Source organism: Delphinapterus leucas, chromosome 1 (genome assembly GCF_059928025.1).
Source record: "Delphinapterus leucas isolate spDelLeu-1000000601 "Yukka" chromosome 1, BTC_Dleu_Yukka2, whole genome shotgun sequence".
Lineage (NCBI taxonomy): Eukaryota > Metazoa > Chordata > Mammalia > Artiodactyla > Monodontidae > Delphinapterus > Delphinapterus leucas.
The window spans coordinates 170,683,529-170,695,781 of record NC_143129.1 but is presented as its reverse complement, the minus strand read 5'-3'; the positions used below and the strand labels follow the sequence as shown (position 1 = coordinate 170,695,781).

At 47.9% G+C, this 12,253-nt stretch overlaps 1 protein-coding gene across 3 annotated transcripts in view; it reads left to right on the top strand.

The window, feature by feature from the left end:
* Window positions 1–12,253, top strand: part of MAN1C1 (mannosidase alpha class 1C member 1) — a 132,696-nt gene that overhangs the window by 43,703 nt on the left and 76,740 nt on the right. For all 3 annotated transcript variants that reach the window (XM_022551947.2, XM_022551949.2, XM_022551948.2), the window contains one exon: window positions 9,813–9,909. In XM_022551947.2, coding sequence (XP_022407655.2) covers window positions 9,813–9,909 — 97 coding nt within the window. The remainder of the gene's footprint in view (window positions 1–9,812; window positions 9,910–12,253) is intronic.

Sequence of the window (12,253 nt, the reverse complement as noted above, 5' to 3'; positions counted from 1 at the left end):
GCACCCGTGGAAGGGGGTGGACTGAGAAATCGAATGCGGATGGTTTTAGGTACCAAGCTGTCCGCTGTTTCCCTGGGCTGTGCTGAAAGTGAAGGAGTAAAAAATCACCCTAACATTCTAATCTCTTCATCTGTGTGGTCATTAGATCCTGGAATCATTAGAGACCAAGCCCTTTCCCACTCAGCCCCTGCAGATGGGCCAGGTGTCACTGCTGGGAGACACCAATAAGGCTGCAAGTCGCTGTGTGAGCACTTGTCTTTAATGACTGGGAAAATCCATTTCCCTTCCTGGCAGCTTTGAGATGTTGCAACCGTGCTTCTGGGTCACTGCCAGACCTGACCCTTTCTGTGTGCGTGTTTTATTTTTATTTTTTATTTTTTTGGTTTATTTATTTATTTATTTTTGGCTGCGTTGGGTCTTCATTGCTGCACGCAGGCTTTCTCTAGTTGCGGCGGCGAGTGGGGCTACTCTTCGTTGCGGCAGGCGGGCTTTTCATTGTGGTGGCTTTTCTTGTTGCGGAGCATGGGCTCTAGGCGCGCGGGCTTCAGTAGTTGTGGCACGTGGGCTCAGTAGTTGTGGCTCGCGGGCTCTAGAGCGTAGGCTCAGTAGTTGTGGCGCACGGGCTCCGCGGCATGTGGGATCTTCCCAGACCAGGGCTCAAACCTGTGTCCCCTGCATTGGCAGGCGGATTCTTAGCCACTGCGCCACCAGGGAAGTCCACGTGTTTTATTTTTAAAAGGGGAGGATGTCTCACTGTTTCAGTGATTGCTCCTTTCTCCCTAGCTGCTGCCAAAGAACTTTCCAATGCAAACTTTCTATTCAGTTTCCCACTCTCAAGGCGGTCCGCCAGTATTCTATTTCTTCCTCTTCTCAAACGCGTCATTTCTTGGCCCCATCATTCTGGGGCCCCTCAGGCTGGGGTGGGTGTCTTTGTCTGGGCAATGCAGTGGATTCTAGTCACTTTTCTGCAGGAGAGGATTCTAGAGCTCTGAGACAGGTAGAAAGAACATCTTAAACAAAATAATGTCTGCCTCAAATTAGTAAATATTTTTCATTTTAAGAGTTCATGTCATTGCAATTTGTTCAGGTGGACAGGAACAGCTTTTGTTTGAGAAAGAACTGAAGAGGTGTCTTAGGATTCTGCTCTGATTGCTCTGCCTCTTACTGACGCTTTGTTTCCTGCCTCTGCAGAGCTCCGTGAAGGGAAGGCTTTGTGATCTATTGTTAGGTATTCTTTGAATCTATAAAGCATACACTGCTGGAAGGGAGGGGCTTCCAGACCATCCAGAGCTCCTGTCTCTAGCATGGACACGCATTCATGCACACACACACACGTGCACACACACAAAAATGATGACTGCCTGGTGTGTATTTCTAGAACCCAGTGGGGGCAGAGGTGTTTAGTTCTTGTGTTTCTTGATTCTTACAGCCACGTTCTTGATTTCTCTTCCTGTAGCTCAGGCTGCCCCTACCCCGATCAGCTGCTTCACTTCCCTTGCTGGTTGGCCCCCTCTCTGACTCCTGGCCGGAAAGGCCTTTTCCTCTATCAAAACGCACTCCCTCCCATCCACCCCAAGGCCAACCACCTACACAGTCCCTTTAGGCTTTAGGAGTAGCACTATAACATCTCTTCCGTATGTTTTTCATTTTAACAGTCTTTCATTTTCACCTTACAAACATTTCTGGATATTCATTATAGAAAATCCAGAAAGTATAGGTCAATAATAAGAAAAAAATAACCACTAAACCTCTCACTGTCTGACATAACCACTGTCAGCATTTTTGTGCATTTCCTTCCAGTATTTTTTTTTTCCTTTAAAACACTCGGACATAGTCCAGTGATCTTCATACCATATAACATGGTATCCTGCTTTTCCAACTAATATTATATAATGAACATCTTCGTGTGTCTCTCCCTATATAGTGATATTTAGTTTATATCACTAAACATTTGGAAACACAATTTTTAATACCCGCTTCATACTTTACATCTCATACTTTAGCTCTTGCATGATTATTTTTAATTGGGAACAATACCTATCCTGTCAAGCCCACTGAACTGCCTGATCAAATGAGAGAAAGTGTGCAGAGAGCTGCACAAATGTGCGCAATGATCATTCATGATGTTAGTTTTATCTTCCCAAGTGAACTACTTTGTGTGTTGTCACGAAATTGTTATATAGTTTCCTATTCAACTTTTGCACAGCAGTGGGCAAAACTAGCTGTCTGGGTTTAATCTTTAAAAGGGAACATACTTATTAATAACTTTTACTTTTTTTCCTAGCAATTTCTTAGAGGCTCTGGCCTAAGGAACTTACCTGAAATATAGAAAAGGGAGTGTGCACAAAGATGTCCATTATGGCATTATTTACAATAGCCCCCAAATAGAAATCACTGACAGGTACAATTATATGGGAGGAAGGTTAAGTAAATGATGCTGAACCTACTTGCGAAGTTATTATATAGCTGTCTAAAATGATGTTTACAAAGCCTTTGTAATAAAATGGAAGATGTTTATGTCACCATCACTGGAAGAAGCAAAGATAAATGAAAAAGAGTGGAAAGCAAGACACCAAAGTGGCAACAGGGGTTATAATATTTAAATGATAGATGATTATTTTCTTTCTCTCTGTGTTTCTGCAATGAGCTTGCATACCTTGGATGCATTAAAAGACAGGTGGGTAGGTAGGTAGGTAGATGGATGGATAAATAGACAGATCAACCTTATTTTTTAAACTATTGGAAAGGATGTAAGCAGAAGAGGCAAGTACGGGGCACAGAACTGAGTTCAAGTGAAAGTAGTGACCCACAGGTGGGAGAAAAGGGCATGGGGGGCTGAGCCCAGACTGGGCTGGAACTTCTGGAAAATGCTTAGAACCACAAAAGGTGCCTTTTAGTTTATTTTTGGAGCAGGAAGAACAGAGTAAGGATGGGCACCTCATTTGAACATGGTAATATAATTATAAAAGGAGAAACCAAAATTGCTAGTTCCTCATTTGCTCCATCCTCTGACCAGCGTGGGCGGGACAGACTTGGTGAGGGGAATGTGAAAGCCCAATAGGGCTTTTGAGGAACCGAGGGGTAAGAGGAGCCACAAGGAGACTGGCAACAAGCACATTCTATCATAATTTATACAAGTGGGGGAAAACAGAATTCTGTCATGTATAAATCTGGGTGGAAATGACATCAACATCCTGCAACGTTCCCTAATTTTTTTTTTTTTTTTTTTTTGCGGTACGCGGGCCTCTCACTGCTGTGGCCTCTCCCGTTGCGGAGCACAGTTCAGAGCTTCCCTGGTGGCGCAGTGGTTGAGAGTCCGCCTGCTGATGCAGGGGACACGGGTTCGTGCCCCGGTCCGGGAAGATCCCACATGCGCGGAGCGGCTGGGCCCGTGAGCCATGGCCTCTGAGCCTGCGCGTCCGGAGCCTGTGCTCCGCAACGGGAGAGGCCACAACAGTGAGAGGCCCGCGTACCGCAAAAAAAAAAAAAATGAAAAAAAAAAAAAAGAATTCAGACTTTTAGAAAAGTGGCAAAAAATACTACAAAGATTCACATTTACCCTTCACCCAGATTCCTCAAATGCTAGTGTTTTACCCTGTTTGCTTTGTGTACACTCTTCTCTCTTTCTACACACACACACACACACACACACACACACGAGGTTTCTGAACTATTTGGGAGTAAGTTGCAAGCATAATGCCTCTTACCCCTAAATACTTCATTGTGTATTTCCAAAAGGTTGGTTCTACTTTTCTATATAACCATAGTAAAACCAGAAAATTAACGTTGACACAATACTATCTGATCCCTATACCCCATTCACATTTTGTCAATTATCTTGATGATTGTCCTTTATAGTAATAATAATAATAGTAGTTGTTATTATTTCTGCTCCAGGATCGCATCCAAGATCACGTATTACATTTAGTTCACGTCTCTTTAGTCTCCTTCAGGCTGGAACAGTTCCTCAGTCTTTCCTTTTCTTTCACGACCTCGATGTTTTTGAAAAGTAAAGGCCATTCATGTTGTAGGTTGTCTGTCTCTCAGTTTGGGTTTGTCTGATCTTTCCTCATGATTCGGTTCAGGTTTGCATTTTTGGCAGGATTACCACTGAAATGACGTGTGTTCTTAGTGTGTCATATCAAATGGCATGTGATATCTGTTTGTCCCCATTAATAGTTTTTAAAAATATAAATTAATAACAGCTTTACTGAGTTATAATTCACATATGATAAAATTCACCATTTTAAAGTGTAAAATCCAGTGGATTTTAGTATATTCCCAGAGTGGTACAGTCATTATCACAATCAATTTAGAACATTTTCATCATCCCAAAAGGCCCCATACCCATTAGCCATCATTCTCCATGTCTTTTTCCCTCACCCCTGGTGACTGCTAGTCTGCTTTCTGTCTATAGGTGTGCCTATTCTGGACATTTCATATACATGGAATCATATGCTGTATGGCCTTTTGTGTCTGGCTTCTTTCACTAAGCACAGTGTTTTCAAGGTTCATCCACACTGGAGCATGTATCAGCACTGCATTCCTTTCTGTGGCCAAATAATATTCTATTGTATCTATTTACACATTTTGTTGGTTCATATCAGTCAATGGACATTTGGGTTGCTTCCACTTTTGGGCTATTACAAATAGTGCTGCTATGCACATTGTGTACAACTTTCTGTATGGACATATGTTTTTAATTTTCTAGGGTGTATGTCAGGGTACCCAATACCACCGCTAGGTTCAATGATTCACCAGGAGGGCACATAGTCCTATTCCTGGCTGATTTACTACAGTGAAAGGACACAAAGCAAAATCATCAAAGGGGAAATGTGCATACAGAGAAGCCCTGGGGAAACCGGACCCAGCACGCAAGAGCCCTCTCTGGGTGGAGTCACCCAGGACACACTTCATTCCGTCAGCACTGAGTTGTGATGACACGTGTGAGACGCCATCCACCAGGAAGTTCATTAGAGACTCAGTGCCCAAGGTTTTTACTGGGGGCTGGTCATGTAAGTACCCTCGGCCTAACATGTACCAGAATTCCAGACTCCCGGGAGGAAGGCAGGTGTTCAGCATACATCACATTGTTTGTACAGTCTCGGTGCAGTACACCACCCTTACCCATCCGAGAATGGTGAGCACTCACTAAATCCAAGTTCCCAGGCACCGGCCAAGGGCCAAATTTGCAAGCAGAGCCCTTCTAGGGATAGAAGTCTCAGGCCTACTGTGTTAACTCTGTTCTGCACGAGTCTACACCCAGGAGTGGAATTGCTGGGTCACGTCGTAACTCCATATTTAACTTTTTATGCCAAAGTGTTTTCCAAAGCAACTGCCCCATTTTCATTTCCACCGGCCATTGAGGAGGGTTTCCACTTCTCCACAGCCTGGCCCACGCTTGTTATTGTCCATCTTGTTGATTATAGCCATCCTGGTGTGACTGATAGGTTTTTAAGTTAGTGATTTGCAGGCATTTAGAACCAAAAATGAGGATCCATAGGAGCCAAAATGCGTTCTCTTAAGAACAAATCATACCAGTCTAACCCCTGATTTTTCTTAAAAGAAAAAAAAGCCATCTATTTTCTCTGTACTAGCTGTACTGGGAGCAGAGTGCTTTTGTATTTCAGTCCTGTCCTTCATAGTATCTTCGTATACAAAAATGGAGACACAGGGCTTGGACTGATTATCTGGAAGATTCCTCACTTGTTGACAGATGACACTCAAAGAGCAGCGCTGGAGCCAGGTGAGGGGCCCCTGCTGCTGTTTCCCCAACTCTGTCCTCAGCCCAGCCACTTAATGTTTCTCTCTAAAACTTGGGGGAGACACAGATGGCGGTCCCATGAAAGCAGGCAGAATACCCAAAACACACAGACACACACACAATGAATGATAAGATCTGGTTCCAGAAAGATCCTGACAGCACGGAACGAGTATGGAGAGTCCAGTGAGATGCAGTTGTTAGGGACAAATGGCAAGTCCACACCCACAGGGTCTGGTCCAGATGTAACCAGGGAGAGTTTGCACTTCGGTTTCTGCTTGTTACCAAAAGCCAACCATAACAAATGGGTGACAAAGTCTGGGCACCCTGGAAAAACGTTGTGATGTATATCTGCAGTTTCAGGGGATTTAGAGCTCTGCCATCAGGCGATCTGTTGAAGGAGCCGGGCTGTTCAGCCGGCCAACAGGCAGCCTAAGGTGACTTGAGAGTTGGCTGCCCTTGGATGAAGATCCGTGGTGGGAGCATATGAGCTGTCTTCCTCCTGGCCCGTAGGGAAAGCAGATTTAGATTGATTAAGAAAGAACGTTGTGAAACTCTGCAGTTGAATGAGCTGCCTGCTAAAGAGGTAAGCACCCTTTCACTGGGGGTGTTCAAAGAGAGGTTACTTAGTCTTTTTAAGGAACTTGCATGGGGCAGGAGGTGGCCTGAGTTCTTTGAAGCCTTAGAACTGCCTAAACATGAAGCCAGGGACCGTCCGTCTCTAAAGGCAAGTCCAGGGGCTGCCCAAGGCACATATCACCAGTTCCAGAGTGAGATTAGCCTTTCTGTAGGTCATCCTCTTCTTGTGCCCCTCACAATCCTTTTGCCCATCAGGACACTTGGGTGCCCGTGAAGCTCCCCTTGAGACACACGCTTGCCTTCTTCTGAGCACCTCTGTTACTCAGAAGCCCCCCCACCCCATCCCCCCGACCCATTACCTATTTTACCTGTGATGTGTGTGGTCCACACGTCAAGTCTCCCAGCCATGTGTTAAGCTCCAGAGCCAATTTTCTTGTTTGTTCTTACTTTCATTGAGCAAATACTTAATGAGCACCTATTATGTGTCAGTCCCCTGGTGAGTTGCCAGGCACGCAGCAGTGACTAGGGGATGGGGGCACTGACCAAATAGTTGCGAGTATAAGAGTTTAACTGCAGGCTGCTGTGGGACCTGACATCAGGAATGTGGGGAGGTCGTGGGGGCCTGGCTGGGGAGGAGGACTCCCTGCAAAAGTACCCTTTCAGCTGAGAGTTGAAGGAAGATAAGCAGTTGGCAGGAAAGTGGAGGGGGGGGTCCGGGGGAGCAATCCCACCATGGCTGCAGCCCAAACTGCGGCCGAGCACAGGCTAGGACACCTGGTAGGTTGGGGCGCATTAGGAAGAGAAGTAAGGACCACCTGGCTGGGGACTTTCCCCGTCATCCCCGCTTATCCAGCGCCTGGGCTTGCGACCCGAGGTGGGAGACACAAGGATTAGCGTTCGAGGGTCTGTGTGTCCTTGTGCACGTGTGTGTGTGTGAGAGCAGCTCTAATTGCCTTCTGAATCCTGTCCCAAGCGACACAGGGATTATTTGTGCCTTCCTTCCTCTCCGTTGATGTGGATGACTGTGAGAACGGGCCACGTTCCAACATCCCCACGTCCCTGCAGTGACAGCTCCTTTGAGAACATGTAGATACCCATGATTCTCTTAATTACTCCTGCACACCCACTTCTCTCTCTCTCTCAAGCAGGTGGGGTTTGGGGGTAGGGTGCAGTCCTCCCCCTCCAGACCTCTGCTCCTGCTTTCCTGCTGCCATTTCTGTGTTAACAGCCTCCTGCTGCTCCCCTACCCATCCCCCACCCCTCCCTCCCTTCACACTGACTTAATCGAGGCCCGCCCCCCCCAGAATAAGAGAGACTGAGGGAGGAGGCCAGTCTCCCTTAAGCGCTCATACCCAGCAATTAGTTTCCCTTATTGCCAATTCAAGATAAGTAGAAAATAACCAAGGAATGGAACCAGGGCTCAAAACCTGTGTCAGGTGCTTGGCACGCAGTACCGTGACATTTGCATGTGTGTCTCCTGGGAAGCCACACATCAGGCCAAGCATGGGGGTGGGGTCTGCTGGCCTGGGAGTTGAAAGAGCTGTATTCCAGCCCTGCTGGCCGTGCCACCCTGACCACCTTCCATCTCTGAGCCTCAGTTTCATCATCTATGAAGTGGAGAGATGGTACTAGATTATTCTGCCATTTCACGGAGAGCCCAGGCCACAGACCTGTCAGGTCTGCCCTCCTGGTCTGTGTGTTTTGGCCCCAGGGGTGAGCATGGCAATGGTTACTGTCCAGGTGTGCCTGGAAGAGATGGCTGCTAGACCTTGGCACTAGGAGTGGCAGAGCATGGAGAACGCAGGTGGCGATGTCCAGAAAGACAGTGCTGAGGCAGGAAGGTGGGCTGGGAGATGGAAGGAGAAAAGCAGAAGGGTGCCAGACAGTGTCTGGAAGTGAGCTGGGAAATAGAAATAAACACATATAGTAGACTGCTGGTTCTCAGATGTGGCCCATGGACCACGTGGGGATGTGTTAGAAAGACAGAATCTCAGTCCCCACCCCAGACCTGCTGGATCAGAAACTCAAGGATGGGGCCCAACAGCCTGTTTTAACAAGCTCTCCAGGTGATTCTGATGCACGCCAAAGTCTGAGAACTAATAAGGTGGATGAAAGAGGGGTGGGTGGATGAGGCTTGGAGAACCAGATGGGTATTTTAAAGGCTGAGCAGGAAAGAGGACTCGTGTTTGTTGATCACTTGCTGCGTGAAGTCAAAAACTGGGCATTTCCAGCTACTTGCTTTCATTTAAACCTTTCAGGATTGTGGCAAAGCAGCCCTTGTTATTCCCATCTCAAAGATGAGGCAGCTGAGGCTTGGAGACATTCAGTTGCTTGCCAAAGTCAAAGAGCTAGTGGCAGGGGTAGGATTAGAACCCGGGCCTCCCGGCCCCGAAGCCTGAGTTCTCTCCACGACACCAGGCTGCCCCCCACCTGCCTGTCCTTCAGCTGTGCCTCCGCTGCCTGGGCTGGCTCCCTTCTCAGCCCCATGGTCACCGCAGAGGCCTGCTCTGCTGTCCTTCTTCTGCAGCCTGCCATCAGAGGCAAAAGGGAGACCCTGGGGAGGGGCGGGAGAGCAGGGCTGGGGACAGATTGTTGCCTTGCGTTCCTCCAGCCTCCAGTGCTAAGTGCAGTTAGGAGACAAAGGTGCTTGTGTGCTTGCGATGCTGCCAAGGGGCTAACATAGTTGCCTTAATGTAGTAAGAACTCATGCATGCACTGGGTGACAAAGCTGACAGATACTCATTGCCAAGCCCTGTGCAGGGTGCTTTGGGGGAACTGAGGCAAAGAAAATGTAGTTTCTGGCTTCAAAGAGTTTGTGGTCCAGAACCAGTAAAACAAAAACTAACAGTGACCAGCTGGGGTGCTAGGAGGCCTGGGAGAGCCAGCCTGGGTCAAGCCAAGTGCAGGAGGAGTTCAGAGAGAGTCAAGCAGTGACTTTAGGGGACAGACCTAAGGCTTCGGAGCCAGAGGGCATGGGTTCAATTCCCAGCATGCTCACTCACTCCCTGGGTAATCCTGGGCGAGTTACCTCATGTCTCGACCTGTCTCCTTATCTACAAAATGGAGTTAGCAACCCCTAGCTCAAGGGACGGTTCTGTTAGATTCTAACAGGCATCCCTCGTTGAGTTTTGTTTCCTTCCATTCAGAGGGTCACTTTAGGTCCGGGAAGGCTTCATGGAAGAGGTGGCTTTTCACTTTGGCACTGATGGATGGCTAGAATGTACTTAGTGCCCTTTGTGCCTTCTCTGAGGAATCTATGGGTAGATGCAGGACGCGTGGGGCTGTCGGAGGAGGACAGCCTTCCAGGCATAACTATGAATAGAACAATGGTAAGAGGAAGTCGTCTTTCTCAATGTGGAAGATTGTTTTTATAATGTGGTTTCAAACCCTGTTGCAAAGGGCAAGGCCAGGTGGCCAGCCCGCGCTGTTGGGAATCTCCACGCTCAGGGTCTGTTTCTGCTCTTTCTTACAGATGATGCAGTTCGCCTGGCAGAGCTACAAGCGCTATGCGATGGGGAAAAACGAGCTCCGGCCCCTCACAAGAGACGGCTACGAGGGCAACATGTTCGGTGAGCTGACGTCGGAAGACCCCCTGCCCCTGGGGGCCGAGCAGAATTTCATTTTTGACTTTTTCTCTCCTGAGCTATGTCCCTGTTTCTCCAGAGCTGGGGGCTCCCAAGTCTGACTTCCTCCAGGGTTGTCTAGGCTTGTGAGCCTTCTAGGTTTGGGGGAAACCCACATGCTTCTCCCTCACCTCACACACTTCTTTATATGCACCTGTTGTTAATTTTCAGAGCAGACAAACTTGGAAATGTGAGTGGGGGCAGTGAGTGACGGACACTAGTTGCCATGGAGAAGGTGGGCAGATCTGAAGGACACAGAGGATTGGGTTTAAATCCGCTCCTCCAAGTGGCTGTAAAATGATCTTGGGTGTTTTCCTAGAGAAACCAAACATGTATCTGATAAGCTGGGCACACACGCTGCCTTTAGGGTCTTGGGTGTGTGTCTCTCGCCGGGTGGCTTGGTGGACAAACAGTCACAGTTAGGGAGCAGCATGGGTGCTGCTGTGTGTTGGCAGCTTGAGTCTGACCTGTAGCCACACTTGCCAACATCTCTGTCCTTTGCAGCTGTGAGATCCTCCTCAGCCAGAGCCTCGAAAGCCCTTCTCACCTGGAGAGATTGCAAAGTGCCTCACTGTGGGCACAGCTTTAGATATCAAATGTAATTCCCGGACAAATCACCAGCGCCCCTCTCTGCAGGCCTTTCACATGAAAAGATGCTGGAGGCACCTGGCTTCCTTCTTCCCTGCGAGACGGGAGCTATCTGGGGAGCTGGAAACAGAAATTCATCACCTGTATTCCCCACCCCTTAGAGACACAGGCTCCTGACATCAAGAACCAAAGAGCTAAGTCAGATGAAAATCCCCAGAAAATTTTCAAAAGCAGGTTTACAAGGCCCCCCATGCGTATGGCAGAGTATTTGTGTTACGGGAAAAGGGACACAGGACCTACCTTCCTCCATGTCACCAGGCAGCATCCCAACGCTTCTGGCTGTTCAGACAGTTCACTCCCCTTGGGTAGGGGGGTGTGATTTGGGGTAGCTGCTGCTGCTGCTTTCCCCCCCCTGATTATCATAGGCTTGTAGGGGAAAAGAGAAAGTATCAAAAAGTGTAAAGCAGGCCAAAAATAACTCGTTCTACCATGTAGATGCAGCCTCTGTGCACATCTTGTCTTATTTCCTTTCAGTCTTTTCTTCAGTACACTTCCCCCACCCATATACAATATTATGTTCTTCCTTTTCTTTTTTTTTTTAACTGAATGTTACATCATATGTGTTTCCCTAACTCGTGTAAATTTTTTCATAAAGAATATTTTTAATGGTTGCAGTTATTGCATGGATGTGCCATAATTCGTTTAACCATCCCACTAATGTTGGACAAAGGTCCTTTCCAATTTTTCACTATTAAAAAAAACACGGCAGGGCTTCCCTGGTGGCACAGTGGTTGAGAGTCCGCCTGCCGATGCAGGGGACACGGGTTCGTGCCCCGGTCCGGGAAGATCCCACATGCTGCGGAGCAACTAGGCCCGTGAGCCATGGCCTCTGAGCCTGCACGTCCGGAGCCTGTGCTCCGCAACGGGAGAGACCACAACAGTGAGAGGCCCGCGTGTACCACAAAAAACAAAAAACACGGCAATTATCATCTTTGTGCATAAAACGTTGTCTTAGGATAGGCTCTGAGAGAGGACTCCTGAGTCGTGGGGAGGAAGACAGGTGTTTCCTTAAGCTCAAATATGAAATGTGTGGATTCTAGTTTCAGAGGCTTGCTGCCTGACCTGTCCAGATCATAGACTTCCCCAACACCCACATCAGCCCTGGGGAAAGATGGCTGGTGTGGCTCTCATCAAAGTTGTTGGAGCTTTGGCTACTACTATAAATGAGGGATATAATCCTCTCTCTCTACACAGTGTGCAAATATTCAGGGAATTGGTGGAGGTTGGGGGGAGGCTGTTGATCTCTGAAACTGCGGAGCATGGGCTTAGCTATTGCTGCGACCATCCACGGGGATAGAGGGAGCACTGCTGGGAGGAACTGGGCTAAACCAAGTCCCATTTTCTGAAATTCCTCAGGGCCTGTGATTTAAATCTCAACCCTTTGGCGCCTTTCCCATCACTGAGCCTCAGGAAGAGTGGGCAGCTTGGAATGATGCAAAGAAACCTGGACCTTGAACCAGAAGACCTGGGAGCGAGTCCTCACTCTGCCCTGAACTATCTGTGTGGCCAAGTCACTTGACCTCTCTGGGCCCCTGTTCGTTCATCCTGCACACTCAGGTTGCTATGAGAGCGTGCAGGAACGTGCAAAGGGCCAAGTATAGATGAGTGATATAGGATTTCCACAGTAATAAGTGTGGTCGGC